The sequence below is a fragment of the Trichechus manatus genome, unplaced genomic scaffold (genome assembly GCF_000243295.1).
Source record: "Trichechus manatus latirostris isolate Lorelei unplaced genomic scaffold, TriManLat1.0 scaffold00001, whole genome shotgun sequence".
Lineage (NCBI taxonomy): Eukaryota > Metazoa > Chordata > Mammalia > Sirenia > Trichechidae > Trichechus > Trichechus manatus.
The window spans coordinates 28,077,321-28,094,636 of record NW_004443937.1 but is presented as its reverse complement, the minus strand read 5'-3'; the positions used below and the strand labels follow the sequence as shown (position 1 = coordinate 28,094,636).

Below are 17,316 nucleotides of genomic sequence, written 5' to 3'. Positions count from 1 at the left end.
TGTGGCTGGAGGTGCTGCCCTTCTGCCTTATGGGCAAGTGGCTGGGAATGACGTGGGCCTTGTCAGTGCCCGGGGAAGGACCAGAGGGTAGAGGATGACTTGGGCCTTGCCAGACGGCCCACCCAGAAGATGGTGCATCACCAGGTCCCTTCAAAGCAGGTGTCAGTTGAGGCTCCCAATCCAGTCTTGGCTGGGCTTCCGTGAGGTCCTGACTGAGGTCGTAACAGAAGGTACCTCTGCTCCCCAGACACAGGCAGAGACCTGGGTGGGTTTGGTGCGGTCCCCGCGGTCACCACCTCCAGGCAGCCCTCCCTGGTGCCCAGCCTGTCCCACCCCTAGACTTTGCAAGGCTGGGGGAAACGGGGTCTCGAGGGTCAAAGGTCACCAGGGTGGGCCGGGTCCCGGAAGCGGAAGCACGGCGCACTTCCGGCGCGCAGCGGGCGGCCATGTTGGAGCGGCGGAGGCGGCGCAGAGGCGCGTCCTGGGTCCCCGCGGCGGCGCCGGTAGGTTGGGGCCGCGGGCCTAGCCCTGCCGCGGAGTGGCAGTCTACGGGGCAGCAGGGCGGACGGGCCAGCCGAGACTTCCCAGACCCCAGCCCTCCGGCAGTCCAGCCGAGACACCCCACCCCCACCCCGTGCCCAGCGGCCCCACCCTGGCTCCGCGCGGCCCCAGACGGGCTGACACCATCTACCCCGTGCATTCTGCAGCCGTCGGGACCCCTGCCGCCAGCCGCGGCTCCGGCCCCAGGGATGCAGACCCCCACCCCGAGGGCCCCACTTGAATGGGGCATCTCCCGTCCTCCATCTTCTGTTAATTTCCCCTGCTGGCTCTGGGGGCATGTGTGAAGGGAAGTCGGGGTCCCGGCTGCAGCCTCTGTTCCCAAGGCCTCTTGGATGGCCCAGAAGACCCCTCTCGAGGGCCCAGACCGGTCTGGGCGGAAGAACCCCAGCCCCCCCTTGATATCTGGGGCGGGGGCGGGAAGCAGGCCTCTGTACAATTCACAGCCCTGGGAACTACACCCCTTCCCCCCAGAAAAATCAAATAAAGAAACTAAAATCACGTGGAAGGATTGTGCTCTCGAGAGGGGAAGTGCCTGAGACACCAGAGGATCCAAGAATGTTTCCAAACAAAGAGCCCCAGGGCACTTTCTCCAGGGAATTCTGAAGACTTCCTCTGCCCCATTAGGGCCGTGGGAAGAAGCCGTGCAGACGCACCTCCTGGCCCCAGGGATTTGCCAGATCCCAGCTGATCTTTTAATGCTCCAGGTGCAGCCGGGAAGCTGCCTCTTGCCTCTGGGAGCCCTCCAGTGCTGGCTTGGGCGGTAGTATTAGTCATGATTGATGGCCACAGCTTCTTCAGAGAGGTGTGGGATGACTTATAGAGTGTTCCCAGAGAGCTCCATTTGGACTGTACTGAGGTCTGCCCTAGTTAGTTAGGACAGCTCAGACTTCTGCTATCCACTTGACTCACCATCCTACTTGGAGCCTTTTACTCCCATTGTCCTCAGATCCTAGGCCCTTTGTCTACCCCCAGGCCACCCCATTGTCTATTGTCAGTGGCCCCTGCTGCTCATCAGCTGTTTTCTGTTGAAGGAGACTCTGGCTCTTTCCCTGGGGTTAGTCTCTGACTCTAGGGCTAGGAATTGGGCTGCTGAGTGGCCTATATGCGGACTCTGAAGGCAGAACCTTCGGTGGGCAAGGAGATCTCCCATGGACACCTGAACAGCAGTAGCTAGAGGAACAGCAATGGGCATGGTTGGCCAGCATTCAAGGCTCTTTGCTGTCCTGTTCTCACCTGTTTTTCCAGCTAGACCACCAGCCCTGACCCTAGTTTCCAGCCATATCAGAATGCCTTACTCTTACATTGGAGCCTTTGCACAAGCTATGCCCCTTTTTGTCCCATTTCTATCCAGTCCTCTCCCAGTCATCACTCGTCCTAGTTAGACCTTCTCTCTTCTAGGAATCCTTTCCTGATCCACTGACAAGCTATGCTGGGTGCCACCATTTAGTTCCAAGAACCTGTAATGGTGGTTCTGTCTTGCCTTTTGGACTGGGCTTCTTTGAAGATAGGGATATTCACCTGTGTTCCCAGACCTGAGTGCAATACTATATTTTTGGCCTTAGAAAATACAGAATTGAATTCAAATCGGGCAGGCTCAAATCTTTTCCAGGGGCCTGACAGGTTGGATGGCTCTGAGGAGTTTATAGGTATGTATCCTGAAGCGACTGCCTCTGACCCAGGAAGTGGCTCACTCTGGCTGGGCCTTTAAATGTTAGTGGGTGATGTCATGGAGAGAGTGGGCCCTGACTGACCTGTCTACCTGCCCTGGCTCCCTATTTCAGTGCCATTCTCATTGACTTTTCCTCTTGCCTTGGAGGTGCTGAGCGCTGGTTTGCGGACACCCAGGCAGATCTGCAGTGCCTAATGCCATGAGCGTGGTGGTGCAGCATGTGGAGGAGAAAGCTGTGCATTCTTGGTCGCGCATCTCCACGGCAGGGAAGAAGGCCCTGGAGGAAGCGCTGCTTGTCTTTAACCCCATGAGCCAGGATCTCAGTGCTACAGAGGCCCAGCTTGTAGCGTTCCTACAGGGATTGCGGGATGATGGCTTCCAACCTACCGTCTTGCGCAGTGGTGATGTCTATGGCTACAGTTCATGCACAGCTAATCCCCCAAGCCAGACAAAGCTACAGGCTCGTGCCCCAACCCCAGCTGCAACATCACCTCCAGCTCGTGCTCCCCGAACTGCCATGCGGCTGCCCGCAGGCCGGGCCACGCTGCTTCCCATGCCACTTTCCAGCAGGCTGGCCAAAGCATCCACACCAACCCTCGCCAAGCATGCTACTACCAACCTGCTGCTGAGTTCCCTAAAGCAGTCAAGTGCTAGCCGGGCCCGGGGTGCAGCAATGGGCTTCCCTGCTCACCTCTATCCAGGCGTTTACCCTGCCATGCGGCTCTCTGTTGTCCTGGAGGCCCTGGTTCCACTCAAGACTCCCATGCCCTGCTTGGGGGCCAAGCACAAGGCGCAGTCATTGCAACTCTCACTTGCAGACTCTCCCTTGAAGCTGCGGAAGGGTTCAGGGAATGCCCTGCCCAAGGCTCCCAGAAAAATGACAAGCAAGGGCCCCAAGTGTCTGATCCTCAAAGGCCCCAGGGCCGGGCCCCGACGAGGCACTGGGCCCCAGAGCAAGACCTGCAAAGCCGCTGGGTCGCTCAGTGGCCTGCAGGTGAAAGGGGGCTCTGCCTTGGGCACGAAAACAGCCCAGGCCAAGGCAGCTCGAACACTGGCCAAAGCTGCCCGTACCCAGGCCCGGGCTGCTCGAACACTGCCTAAGACTGCCTCAGCCAAGGTGGCTCAGACACAGACCAAGGCAGCCCAGGCCAAGGTGGCCAAGGCCCAGGCCAAAGCCAAGGTGGCACAGGCCAGGGCCAAGGCCAAGGTGGCGCGAATCAAGGCCAAGGCTAAGGCGGCAAGGATCAAGGCCAAAGCAGCGCGGGCCAAGGCCAAGGCAGCCCGGGTCAAGGCCAGGGTGGCACGGGCCAAGGCCAAGGCAAAGGTGGCGCGGGCCAAGGCCAAGGCAGTGCGGATCAAAACCAAGGCCAGGGTGACTCAGACCCAGCCCAGGAGTAGAGGCAGGCCCAAGGGATCTGTTCAGGCCCAGACTGCAAGGGAGGGCCAGAAAAGCTGCCCTGAGACTATGGGACAGAAGAGAAAAAGGGCAGAGGAGGCAAAGGAGCTTTCTCCCCGGAAGAGAACACGGCTTGGGCCTCGATCCCCTAAGGCGTGGCTAGAGTCTGGCACAGCAAAGCTGCTGAAATTCTGGGCCATCAAGGTGGACCGCCGGTCTTCGGATGATGAGGTGCGGCAGCGGGCTCAGCAGATCCTCCATGTGAACCTGTCCCCGGTGATACAGCTCCAGCCGCTGCTGCCATACTCAGCACCCTGACTCCTTCACACAGCAGTGTTTGGGGAGACTGAGCTCAGCTGCCTGTGTGGCCAGCAGCACAGTGTGCAATGCCCATGGACTCCACAGCCCTGAGGACTCCGGGTGCCTCTTCAGGGCCCTGGCGGCCTTTCAGAGACTGGAGGATGTGGGGTGGGGTGGGTGGGAGGGGTGTTCTCATGGCGCGATGCACTGTGACTTGTTTTTCTTCAAGTTGTATGTCCACTGTTCCATCGATCACGTTTTATACCTTTCCACTGCTCGGTCTCCCTGCCCAGCCTTCATGGTCTTTTTTGTGTGCATGGCTACTGGCAGGCCAGCTTGAGCAGATGGGGAAGGTGATTCCAGGAACAGGCCCGCTGGAGAGGGTCCTGGTAGCCTGGCATAGGTCATTGATGTGAGTGATGGGATGATGTGGGAGGGGGCAGCTCCCAGGCCTCTCTGGAGAGGTGGGAGACAACGTGGGTGTAGCACTGGCACTTCCCTGGCCTCTGTGGGTGTGGGGGGGGGCATCCCACTGAGGGCAGGGACAGAACCACTCATTCCCTTTGAGGCTTCCCTGATCTGGGATCCAGATAGGCCCCTTGCAGGAGGGTGATAAGCAGTCTGTAGGGAACCTTTTGGCCAGCCAGTTTTCTAGGGCGGGGAAGGGGGCTTTGTGGCACTGTTCCTCAGGGGCCCAGCAGACGGCCTGGCCTTGTCCTCCAGCCAGCTCTGGCTGCAACCTTGAGGCGTTGCCCAGGCTTGTCTGGGGCATGGCCAGGCCTAAACCAGCTGAGGTGCTTCTGCCTCTCCTCCCTCCTGATCTCACAGGAGAATGACTAGCCTCAGCTTCCTCAGTCAGTGGCAGGGGACTGGAGGTTGAGTCAGGGGCCAGGACTCTGGGTTAGGGGGCCACAGAGGCTGCTCCAACTGACCAAGGAGCCAGGAGAGTTTCTGCGACTGCCTACCTCCATCAGCAGTGCTTCCTGCCTGGGCTTCATGTGCTTTGTCTTACTACCAAATCCTGCCACCCAGCCTCAGTATGCCCCTCCAGCAGACCCGAGGAGGGGCTTGTATGTTAGAGCTGAATTACCCCTTCCTGCTTTGGGGAGGGGGCAGGGCCCTGAGCCCTGAATGAAGTTAGCTGCGCTGCCCATCTGCCAGTCTTTCCCTGGCTGCCCAGGCTGAATGGCGGCCGCTGGGGTGGGTGAGGAGGAGGACATTCCCTAGAGGTGCCTGGAGAGGAGCAGCCTTTCAGGGCTGGGGGTGGGAGCATCATTTGAATGAGAATCAGATCCTTTCTGCCTCTTTGGGTTTGTCTGAACCTGGGCCCCACTAGCTGGGCCCCCGCTAGCGCCAGCTCCCGTGGATGGTGGACCTGCGGAGAGGCTCCGCATGCTTCTTGGTGCTCCCCCTTTTCTTCTGCATCTGGTGGCTGCTATTTACATCGTCTCCTGGGTGCATACCCCCCTCCACGGCTCCCCAGGCTCGGGACTCCCTTGCTCCCAGCTGCACTGTAGCCCTACCACCCTACATGCTCCTTGCCTCTGGCAGCTCTGCTTCCACCCACAATGTGAGTACTGGGGACAACCTGGGTGCCACACTCAGCTGGCAGGGCTGACCCAGCTTGCAGCCCACTCTGCATCCTCTCTCAGGCCTGATTCCAGTGCCCAGTGCCCAAGACCTCCAGCCAGTCTGGGCCCCATCCTTCTAGTTCTGCTACTGTCATGGATAAGTGAGGGGTCAGCTCTTTTGCAGAGAGCCAGTCAGAGGAGGGAGGAGAAATCTCCAGACCTCTCTGTGCGGTGGGGGGGTGGAGTACTTCTAGGACATCTACTCAAGCCCTGCCCTCCCAGTCCAGGTTCCCAGAACCATTGGCCAGCAGGTGCCAGACATACGTTTGCTCAAGTGGCAGCTGCCACCCGCCCTCTGGAAACCTGGTTGTTGGCTGTGGCGGAAGCGTTTGAGCCTCATCTACCTGTGTGTGGCGTCCGTGGCCCTGAGTCCTACTGTGTTAATCAGCTGCCTGCAGGTTGGGAGGAGGGTTGGGGTTTTGGAGACTCTGGAGTATGTGGATGGTGGTGTTGGGGTGTCCTGGACAGGTTCAGCCCTGTGAGGGTCAGGTCACTTCTGGAGGCTGGAGGGAGAGGCCTGCACTGTTGAGATTTTGGAGTGGGGGCTGACCTTGCACCTCCTGCCCAGTCAGTCTATTTGGCCCCTCCCCAGGAGTCTGAGAATTGCTTCTTCTGTGACTCTTGAGCTCAGCGAGGCCACAGCATTGAGAACGTGATCTCCCGGAGTGGCCGTGGTGGCGAGAAGACCTGGTGGCAGGCAGAGGGGTGAGGGTGCCGGTGGGCCCGTATGTATGGGTCTGGGGTCAGGGCTCAGTCCCTCTGACCAGTCCTTTTGGCTGCAGGTGTCGAGAATGTCACCATCCAGCTGGACCTAGATGGTGCCTTCTACTTTACCCACCTTGTCATGGCTTTCAAAGTGACCCAGTGCCCCATCCTGAAGGCTTGCTGAGCAAGCTCTGACCCCATGGCCTCCACACCTGATGGCCACTAGTGACTCTTGCCCCTGATGACTGAAGGGCGCCTCCCGTCCCCAGACATTCTGCCCAACAGCTCTGCTCCTCAAGCGCTCAGGGAACCATGGCCACTCCTGGCACGTGTATCGATACTTTGTCCACAATCGCTCGGGCCTCTTCCCTGGGATCCCTCCTGCACCTGGCCACAGGGTCAGTGACCTCATCTGTGACCAGCGCTACTCGGACATGGAACCTTCCACTGAGGGCGAGGTCAGACCCACAGTGACAGGGAGTAGGGTCCTGTGGTGAAGTCAGAGTCTTAGGCCTGCTTCTTCCCCTCAGGTAATCTTCAAAGTGCTAGACTCAGCCATTCGAATGGAGGACCTAAACAGTCCCCAGATTCAGGGTAATCATCCCCCATAGCCAATCCTGTACCCCTTGCGTGTCAGGTTAGAGCCAGATACTGGGAGGAAGTGAGGCCCTGCCCCGGGGGTGTGCACCAGTGGGGCAGAGGGGGCTGGCAAGCCAGCTCAGTCCCCCAGGCTCATCCCTTCATCCCCAGCACTATCCCATCACTGTCCCCCATCAGGCTCCTCTATTGCAGTCCTGTTTTGTGGCCCTTCCCTGTCCCATTACTGTTTCTCATCTCTGCCCCCTAGTGTAAAGGGACTGGGATGGGGAGCAGTCCCCATCTCTGTCCCTTATCCCCGCCCTATTGCTGAACCCCTTCATGGAACCCCATTACTGCTCCCCATGCCGGCCTGCATCACCATTCCCCATCTCTGCTCCCATCATTGACTCTCATAACCTTCCCCTTTGTGGGCCCCATTTGCCAATGCTGCTCCTCATCACTGTCATTGCCCCCCTCTGATTCACAGCCACGGCCTCTGTTGGTGCCCTTCGTCCCTGCAGCTGCCTCTAGGTGGCACCAAGGTGTCTTTGGATTTGTCCCCTTCCCTGAAAAGCAGAAGTCTTTTGTTAAAGGGGAAACCCTGGTGGCGTAATGATTTAAGAGCTACATCTGCTAACCAAAAGGTCAGCAGTTCAAATCCACCAGGCGCTTCTTGGAAACTCTATGGGGCAGTTCTCCTCTGTCCTATAGGGTCGCTATGAGTCAGAAACGACTCGATGGCAATGGGTTTGGTTTTGTTAAAGGACAAGAGAGCCACATAACCATAACCTAGCTGGGCAGCCCAGAGCCAGGCCAGGAGGGTACCAGAGCAGGAGGACAAACCCCAAACTAGCTTTTTCTCTACATCTGCGGGGTGCTTTCCACCCACCTTGACGATGGGCATAACTGACTGCTCACCCTAACCCCCACGCTGGCTCTCCGGGCAGCTGCTTGTACCTCCACTCGGGATAGACAGGAGACCTGGCAGAGGGGAGACGCAGGAGGTAGTCTCGGCTTGGTAACTAAATTGCTCTGTGGAGCAGGGAGAGGAGGCCTGGACCTATCTCTCCATCCATGTGTTCATTTAACAAATGCCCCTTGAGCCCTGCCCTATGCCAGGCATCGTGGGCAGTGATCTGTGGGGAGCAGACAAAGTAGCTGTCTTCTTGGAGCTGACAAAATGAGAAAGACGTTTGCTAAATAAGCAAAGAAACTAATACCTTATGCCATTCGACTAGATGATGAGCAGATTTCTAGTTTGGATGACAGGCTAGGGAGTGGAATTCTTTACTGCTTTGAGAAAGTAGGTTTGAAGTACCTGGAGACACCAGAATGGGGTGTCCAAGAAGTAGTGGGATGTGCAGGTCTCAGCCCAGCAGTGACATTGGGACGGGCAAAAGGAATCTTCAGTATAGAGGCGGGACTCTCACTGTGGGGAGGCTGTTGTCATCCTGGGAGAGGAGAGTGCCCCTAGGGGAGCAGAGATCAGGGAGCCCCACAGCATTGGTGCTGGAGGAGGTGGCTGCAAGGATAGGGAGGAAATTCTCCATTCTCCTCCATCCCATCTGTGGAAGGGTGACGACCAAGGCACCTGAGGTCTGACTGTGTGTCCCCAGAGCTCCTGCACGTGACCAACCTCAGTGTGAACTTCTCCAAACTGCACATGTTGGGTGACAGGCCCCTAGGGGGCCTCAAAGGGACAACCTTTCTACTATGCCATTTATGAGCTTGTGGCCTGGGGCAGCTGCTTGTGCCAGGGCCACACGTCTGAGTGCAGGCCCGCACCAGGGGCCCCAGCCAGTGTGGAAGGCATGGTGAGAGCCATGGGAGGGGCATCCTGTGACTGGTGGGGTGGGCAGGCTGGAGGACTCAGGCAGACACATCCTACCTTCCTCCCTGCCAGGTGCATGGCCTCTGTGTCTGCTGCCACCGTACAGCTGGTGCCAACTGTGAGTGCTGCCAGGACCTGCACCAGGACCACCCATGGTGTGCAGCAGAGCCTGGGCACCCCCATGCCTGCCTGGGTAAGTGCCATACCCTATTCCGCTGTGTCAAGCCCTATCCTGCCCGGCCATACCTGTCACGGGTTAGCCCACCCCATATCTACCACCTGTCTGCCCCAGAATGCGAGTGCCATGGGCATGCCCGCAGCTGCCACTGACATAGCCATATATCTGGCATCTGGCAATGCGAGTGGAGGCATATGTGATGCATGTCAGCACAACACAGCTGGGCGCCACTGGCAGCTCTGCTGGCCCTTCTTCCACCGTGATCCCTGGCAGGATCCCCGTTCCCCTCGCTCCTGCAGATGTGAGTCCTCTAACCCCGATCCCAACTCTGATCATGATTCTTCAGCTCCATGGTGACCTCTGACCTAACTCTGTCCTCACCTCTGACCCCTGAATAGCTTGCATCTGTGACCCCGCGGGTGCTCTGGAAGGGAGTTTGTGTGATACCTGTACAGGCGAGACCCGTGGCCTCTCTGGGCAATGTCACTGCAAAAGTCACGTCTGGGGCCAACGCTGTGACTCCTGGCAGCTGGGTCACTATGGCCTGAGCCCCACCCAGTCAGAAGGCTGCCAGCGTGAGTGACCCTACGTCCTCCCTGCTCTGCCCCAAATCACTGCCCTGATGACACATGCATCACCCCCAGTAGCCCCACTAGCACCCTGAGAGCACTGTGCCTTAGCCTGCAGGTGTGACCCCTGCGGCTTGGTCCCTGGCACTCATGCCTTTGAACCCTCCAGTGGCATCTGCCACTGCAAACACTTTGTCTCTGAACAAGGCTGCAGCTGATGTCTGGTGAGCCTTGATCAATCCCGATTTGACTTTGACCTTGAGTGCTGAGCTTCTAGTAGCTGACGATTATAAAGCTGTGGTCAACGTGACTACAGTCTGAGCCTTGCTCATGGGTGGGTGCCAAGGCCCTGATCTGGTCACCAGAGTCAGTACCACCTTGGCTAACTGAACCATCATATGCCCTCAAGAGGGAGCTTTGGGAGCATAAGAAGGGAAAACGATTAGATAGGTCATAACAGTATTACATACTGGGTTTAAAGATGTTTCATTGCAAACATGTTTGGAGGAAGACTCATTCCCAGGGACAGCTTGGTCCGCTTCTAGCCTCTCCTTGAACACTATGAACTCTTGGTTTAATTTTTGTTTAACCTGGCTGTATCCTTGTCTCTTTCTTGCCTCCTCTGAGTAAAGATGTACAGAGCTGCACCAGGGTTTCCTTTCTCCCCTTCATTTGCAGGCAGAGGAGCATTCAAGCCCAGCCGCCCACTCCCTCCTTGTTCCCTTCCCACCCCCTAACCCCAACCCCTGCACCAGACAGTCCTAGTACATCACCACTCCTCCCAGGAGGCAGGTCCCATCCAGATCCCATTGCCTGTCTTCCCCCCTCAACCAACCACTCTCTCCTGCAGCCCGAGTTCTGGGGTCTGAGCAGTGACCCCCCCAGGCTGCCAGCCCTGTGACTGTGACTTTGGGGGTGCCTACAAGAACAGGTACAGGGCAGGACCTGAGGGTCAAGGGTCAGGCAGTGGAGATCAGGAGTTGACCTGGCCCCCTCATCCGTCCCCACACTCACTCAGGTGTTCTGCAGGGGAGGGCCTCTGCCTGTGCCGCCCTCACCTCCGCGGCTGCCGCTGCCATGAACTCCAATCTGGGCATTTCTGCGCTGTCCTGGACCAGGCCACGACTGAGGCTGAGCTTGGCCAGGGTCTCCAGCCAGCTGACCCCCAGCTGCCTGTGAGTGTCCAGAAGGGTCAGGGGCAAGACGAAATCAAGGCTGAGACCTTGGGGCTCATAGGAGGGAGTGAGTGTCCAGGGTGGTCTGATACCCACAGGGTGGAGGGCTATACGGTGGAGGAGCTGGGCAGGATTGACAAGGTTGGTGGAGGTCAGTGGGCTCAGAGGTTTGGTATCTTGGATGTTGGTGTTGCTGTTGTTAAGTGCTGTTGAGTCAGTTCCAACTTATAGCAACCCTGTACCACAGAACGAAACACTGCCCAATCCTGCGCCATCCTCACAATCGTTATGTTTGAGTCCATTGTTGCAGCCACTGTGTCAATCCATCTCGTTGAGGGTCTTCTTCTTTTTCACTGAGCATCTACTTTACCTTGGATAGAGCCCATATTTCCAGGGTAGTGTGGGAGAGGACAGGTCCAGAATGTTAGAGAGCCCTGATAACTCCACTTGCCCCCAGGGAGCCCCTTGGCCTACACCTCCCTACTGCACACAAGCCCCAGGGACCTCTGCTGGCTGGCTCCAGCTTTGGCTTCGGAGACAGCATGACCCTCGATGTGCCTTCCACCCTGCCTGGCAAGCCCGTTACAGCCGCCAGCTGCCCAAGGTGAGGAGTCTGAGAAGTAGGGTCGGGTCACAAGTGACTAGGGTCTTAGGAGGGATGGGGGCTCAGGTCCTGAGGGCCATAGGTCCTGAGCATTGGTGTCTATGCCTCACACTGCAGGTCCCAGCAGAGCCTCTGCCCCGGCATCAGGGGGCTGGCCCCGCACTGTGGAATGGCTTGAACTTTGCACATGTGTTTAATGAGGCTGGCCTCTCCCTGCTGGCACCTGCAGTGCCTCATGCCCTGGAGTATGACATTGTCCTGTGCTGTGAGACCCAAGTCAGTGGCATTGGTGCCAGGTGGGCAGATGGATGGTGCTGGGTGGTGGGTAGAGAAAGCTGTTGGTCTTCTGACCCCCGAACCTTGACCGCAGGTACCTGAAGACTGGCAAGCATTGGTCAGTGTCCATGCCCAATCCTTACCCAGCAGTACCCGCTGTGCCCATGTGCTGCCCTCAGAGCACCTGTTCCAGGCAGCCCTGCCCCATGCATAGAGGTAGGCAAGACCCTGTGGCCCCAACACTAAGACCCTACTATGCTGCCAACACATTTGAAACAATACTGAGATCAAGTAGAAAAGCCCCAATATGGAATATGGTCATGTCACAGAACAATCAAAACAAGGAACTAATTTAAAACAGCAGGATTTAAGAAGTTGGTCTTTTTCCATTGGTTGCGTGCTGAAATGTTGGACTCAATAACTCTACAACAGAATGCAGCATCCCTGGGACTGCATGAGCATGACCTCCTGACCCCACTTCATCCTTACCCCACCCTACTTACCTTCCTGCAGGGCTGTGGCTCTATCCAGACCTTTCTGTTTTGAGCCTGGAACACACTACTCCATGACCCTGTCAGCTATGGCGGACCAAGGGTATTCGGGGGCCTGCAAGGGGTACCATCCTTCTGGATTCTGTGAGGTTCTAGGGGCTCCATCCCACATCTGGGGGAGACATGGAGGAGACACAACTTACAACAGGACAGGATGGGAGCATTGATTCTAGGGGCAGGGGATCACAGAGGTCTAGAGTTGGAACAAAAGGATTGAGATAGGCCAAGAGTGTAAGGAGGGGGCCCAGACAAGGGGAATCGCACAAGCAGAGCATAGAAGATGAGAAAAGGCAGGGGCCAGATCTCATAAGGCCTTGTGCGTGAGGTAGGGGTCTTGCACCTATCACAGGGGCAGTAGGGAGCCATGGAAAGATTTTGAGCAGGGAAGAGACATGGGGAGAAGGATGTTTTGTGGGGAGGCTCAGATGGAGGCTGCTGCAATGATTCCGAGTGAAACATGGCATTGCCGGGACTAGATTGGAGTCACTGGAGCGTGAGGAGAGACAGACTTAAAAGAGATTAGGAAACAAAAGTGGGGCAGAAGGGGTCAGTGAGGGCCGATGATGCAAGGAGGGGTGGCAGGTATTGGTGAGTGGGGCTAGGCTCACTACCCCCTGCCTGCTGCCCTCCACCCTCCTGCTAGGTTGTGCTGCCTCGGGTAGAGGAGTTGCCTGGACTGTGGTCCATGGACCCCGGGGCCATGCAGCGCTTGTAGGAGGTTCATCAGGCAGGCTGCATGGAAGCATCGAGGATGGGCCCCTCCAGCACCATGCCTGAGGCCTGCACCCACCTAGTCTGCAGCATCTCCGCCTTGCTCCACAGAGGCGGCCTTGGTGGATGTGCACCCCTCGGTAAGGGGGCTGCAGGGCTATCAAGAGGTTTCTCTGATCTTGCTCTTTCTCCCGCCAGCATGTGAGTGCCACCCTCGGTTCATTGAGCACTGAGTGTGCCTTGCTGGGTGAGCAGTGTCCCTGCTGTCCCCACATCATTGGTCATACCTGTGACCACTGTGTGCCCGGGACGTATGGCTTTGGGCCCACCAGCTGCAGTGGTGAGTCTTCAGGGCCAGTGGGTGTGAGGGGTAGGCTGGGGGTCAGCCATCTCTTTTCCCTGCATGGCTTGATCACCCTGCCACTCCCCACGGAGTGTCACTGCCATGCTGAGGGTGCCACCAGTGCCATCTGCAACCCTCTAAGTGGGCAGTGCACGTGCCGGGCAGGCGTCGCAGGTTGCCGCTGTGACCACTGCCTCCCTGGCCAGTGGGGATTCCCTCACTGTCAGCCCTGTGCCTGCAGGGCATGCTGAATTCTGCCATCCACTTACGGGCATCTGCCAGGCCTGCCACGGGACCCCCCCTGGCCAGCACTGCGAGAGTTAAGTGCTGCCACTGGGAGGATTGGGCAGGAGTTATGATGAGTGGGCCCGGCCCCAGCCATGTGCTACTGCCCCCAGGTGCCTGGACGGCTGCTACGAAGACCCTGTCCTGGGCTCAGGCCAGCAGTGCAGGCCCTGCCCCTGTCCCGGGTACCCTGGCTCTGGCCTCTATCGTGGGAGTTCCTGCCACGGGGACAACATGAATGGGCGTGTCGTGTGCCTCTGTGTGCCTGGCTATGCAGGTGAGGCATGGTTGGCAGTGGCAGACCCATGGCCCTGGTCACTTGTTTACAGTGCCATCGGGTCCACGTGGCAAATCTTTGCCAATGCTGCCTGTTTGCTGAGCTGCAAGCTGATCACTCGCCCTCAAGGAGTTCCTAGTCTGGGAAGAGGGGAATTATAGGCAAGGCCTGTGTAAGCCAGTGTCTTAGTCATCAGTGTTGCTGCAACAGAAGTACCATAAGTGGATGGTTTTAACAAAGAGAAATTTATTATCTCATAGTGCAGTAGGCTACAAGTCCAAATTCAGGGCATCAGCTCCAGGAGAAGGCTTTCTCTCTCTGTCTGCTCTGGAGGAAAGTCCTTGTGATGCATCAGTCTTCCCTTGGTCTGAGAGCATCCTTGTGATGCATCAGTCTTCGCTTGGTCTGAGAGCATCTCAGCGCAGGAACCTCAGGTCCAAAGGATGTGCTCTGCTCCCGGCACTGCTTTCTTGGTGGTGTGACGTTCCCCTGTGTCTCTGCTCGCTTCTGTCTTTTATATCTCAAAAGAGATTGGATTAAGACACTATCCAATCTTGTAAACCTCATCATTATAACCTCATCACAGTGACAGAATTTACAACACATAAGGAGATCACATATAACCTCATCATAGTGATAGAGTTTACAATACGTAAGGAAATCATACAATACTGGAAATCATGACCCAGCCAAGTTGACAGATATTTTTGGGGGACACAGTTCAATCCATGACACTCCACTCTTTGGCCCCCCAAAATTCATGGCCATGCAACATGCAAAATATACTCATCTCATCATATCACAGCAAAAGTCTTAACTCCAAGTCCAAATTCCAAAAATTCCTCTTCATCTGTGAAATCTAGAATACAAGTTATCTGCTTCCAAAGGTACAGTGGCAGAACAGGCACAAGCTAGACATTTCCATTACCAATGGGAGAAACTGGAGGAGAAGAAGGGATAACAGGCACCAAGCAAGTCAGCAGAACACATTACATTAGCCCTCAAGGCTTTGAAAATAGTCTTCTGTTCTCTGAGACAACTTACACAATAGCCCTGCCTTCCAGACTCTAGGTATTGGCCACAGTCTGCATTCTGAGTGGAGGCCCCTTGGCCCTGGGCTTCAGCTCCGCCTTCCAGCCGCACTGGAATGGCAGCTCTGCTCCCTTGGCTTCAGGTGTGCCATTCTCCTAGTCCATCGGAATGACAGCTGCACCCTTAGAAACACCAGAGGCCATGGCTCCACCCTTTGAAACCCCAGAGGTCCTGGCCATACCTCTTGAGACTGAGGCCACTCGGCGTCTTGTGTTCCTTGCCTCTTCAGCTTCTGTTTCCTGTGGCCTCTTGGCCCTCGGGCCTCACGCCCACATCTGCCCTGCTGAGGCAAGTGTTCCAAAGCTCAGTAGCTCCACAAGTAAGTACCTGGAGGCACCCCGCTCCGCCAGTAAACTTCTGCCAGAAGGCATTCAGCTCTCTTGCTCCATGGGTTGGCAAACCTTGCTCCACCGATAAGTGCCCAGAGGCACCCCACTCCGCCAGGAAGCCTCCTGCGCACAGACACTCAGCTCTCTCGCTCTGCGGGTCGGCTCCAGTGCTGTCTGGCACTGGTCTCCTGGTTCTGTTGATGCTGGTTCTCTGCCACTTCCGCTTCTCTGCTGCTGCTTCTCTGCTGCTCCTCGGCCACTGCTGCTCCTCTATCCATTCACAGTTTCAAAACCGCTTCCACATTTTAAATATCTGTTAGGGCAGTACCCCACTCTTGGTACCAAATTCTATTTTGTCATCTAGTGCTGCTCTAACAGAAATACCACAAGTGGATGGCTTTAACAAAAAGAAATTCTCTCATAGTCCAGTAGACTACAAGTCCAAATTCAGGGTGTCAGCTCCAGGAGAAGGCTTCCTCTCTGTCGGCTCTGGAGGGAAGTCCTTGTGATGCATCAGTCTTCCCTTGGTCTGGGAGCATCTTAGCGCAGGAACCTCAGGTCCAAAGGATGCGCTCTGCTCGGACGCGCTCTGCTCCTGGCACTGCTTTCTTGGTAGTGTGAGGTTCCCATGTGTCTCTGCTCACTTCTCTCTTTTATAGCTCAAAAGAGATTGGATTAAGACACTATCCAATCTTATAAACCTCATCAGTATAACCTCATCACAGTGATAGAATTTACAACACATAATGAGATCACGTATAATCTCATCATAGTGATAGAGTTCACAACACATGACGAAATCACATCAGATTACACAATCATACAATACTGGAAATCATGACCCAGCCAAGTTGACAGATATTTTTGGGGGACACAATTCAATCCATGACAGCCAGGAAGATGGGCTGTAATGTACCTACAGTGTCCTCTCCCCTCCTGACCACAACTCAGATTTGTTGACTGGGTGTGTGACCCGCAGGCCTCAAGCATCCAGGAAGACAACTGAGACAATCCCATGCTCCTCTCCAGGTCCCTGCTGTGACCACTGTTCCTCCAGCTATTTCGGGTGCCCTTGGCCACAAGGGGACCCCAGAAGGAGTCCATGCCAGCCCTGCCAGTGCAACAACAATATCGATCCCCATGACCCCACCGCCTGCGACCCCCACACTGGACAATGCTAGCGCCGTCTGCACCACAACCATGGCCCTGGCTGTGCCCACTGCAGGCCTGGCTTCCATGGCAGTGCCCTGCACCCAGGAGGCTGCCAGCGTGAGTGGGTGGGTAGGGGCATCCCAGGGTGGGTGGGTAGGTTCTCCCCTCCACAGACTCTGCCAAGCCTTCCCTCCCCTCATGCTACAGCTGTGATTCCTGGGGCACTGTCCCCACGTGGTGCCCATCTGGGGCCAAAGCCTGCTTCTGCAACCAGGTCAGTGGCAGGGGCGGGACTGCAACCGCTGTGCTCCCCTCTTCTGGAACCTAGGGGGCCCCCGGGGCTGCGAACCCTGTGGCTGCCATACCCAGCACACTTTGCAGCTGGTGTGTCACCCAGTAAGTGAGCCCCTGTGACATATGACATGTGGCAGTGCCTGGGTGTGAGCGAACGTGTGGACACCTATGATGAGGTGTGACTATGGCTGGTGTGAATGTCCCTGTGACCACCAGCACTATGTGTGGCTGCAAACAGCTGTGTGAGTCTGTGCTCCCGTGTGAATTAACTGTGAGCAGGTGGTGGGGCCTGGGGGAGAGTGGATATGAGATGGCATGTGCCTGAACCCATGTGCAGCTGTGTGTTAGTGTGTGCATAAGCCACTGTGAGAGTGTCATGGCCGGCGGAGTGAGCATGGCGGCGGTGGGGGCTGGGGAGGAGGTCGAGGAGGCACAGCAGAGGGGGATGGCCGCGGGAGGTGAGCATTTCCGGTAGAGTGGGCAGCCCCTGAGTGAAATGAGGCCAGAAGCCTGTTCTTGGGTCCTTGGCAAGGAGGGGGAGGGGGCGGGAGCCAGATGCAAGAGTTGAGGGAGGCATGGGTGTGAGGGCTTGGGATAGTGGCGTGCATGGCTCAGAACATAGAGAAGCAAAGGGCAGCAGGTCAAGAGACAAGACACACCCAGGCAGTGGGAAGTGAGGGTTGGCGATGAGGGAAGGTGGGAAGTGGCTGAGGGAGCCAGGTCAGAGGAGGTGTTCAGACGGGGAGGGGCCTTCAGCCAAGGGCAGGTGTGGGTGCTGCCTGGGAGAAGACAGTGTGCGTAGGTGTGC

General features: G+C 56.9%; 2 protein-coding genes across 2 annotated transcripts; both read left to right on the top strand.

Moving 5' to 3' along the window:
* The first annotated feature begins 441 nt into the window (after positions 1 to 441).
* On the top strand, positions 442 to 3,988 carry CCDC71 (coiled-coil domain containing 71). Its single transcript, XM_012554460.2, has 2 exons — positions 442 to 503; positions 2,378 to 3,988. The coding sequence occupies exon 2, from the start codon at positions 2,430 to 2,432 to the stop codon at positions 3,942 to 3,944; it is 1,515 nt and encodes a 504-aa protein (XP_012409914.1). The 5' UTR covers positions 442 to 503; positions 2,378 to 2,429; the 3' UTR covers positions 3,945 to 3,988.
* A 1,123-nt stretch (positions 3,989 to 5,111) lies between these two features.
* Positions 5,112 to 16,690, top strand: LOC101342634 (laminin subunit beta-1-like). The gene is given in 23 exon segments (XM_023737769.1): positions 5,112 to 5,130; positions 6,340 to 6,413; positions 6,532 to 6,720; positions 6,793 to 6,856; positions 8,458 to 8,536; positions 8,538 to 8,655; positions 8,745 to 8,865; positions 8,965 to 8,998; positions 9,000 to 9,151; positions 9,249 to 9,425; positions 9,538 to 9,643; positions 10,438 to 10,594; positions 11,052 to 11,198; positions 11,316 to 11,494; positions 11,569 to 11,690; positions 12,935 to 12,950; positions 12,952 to 13,093; positions 13,172 to 13,317; positions 13,319 to 13,403; positions 13,458 to 13,641; positions 16,120 to 16,339; positions 16,422 to 16,488; positions 16,646 to 16,690. Coding segments are annotated over 23 exon segments (2,643 nt in total).
* Positions 16,691 to 17,316: the final 626 nt, after the last annotated feature.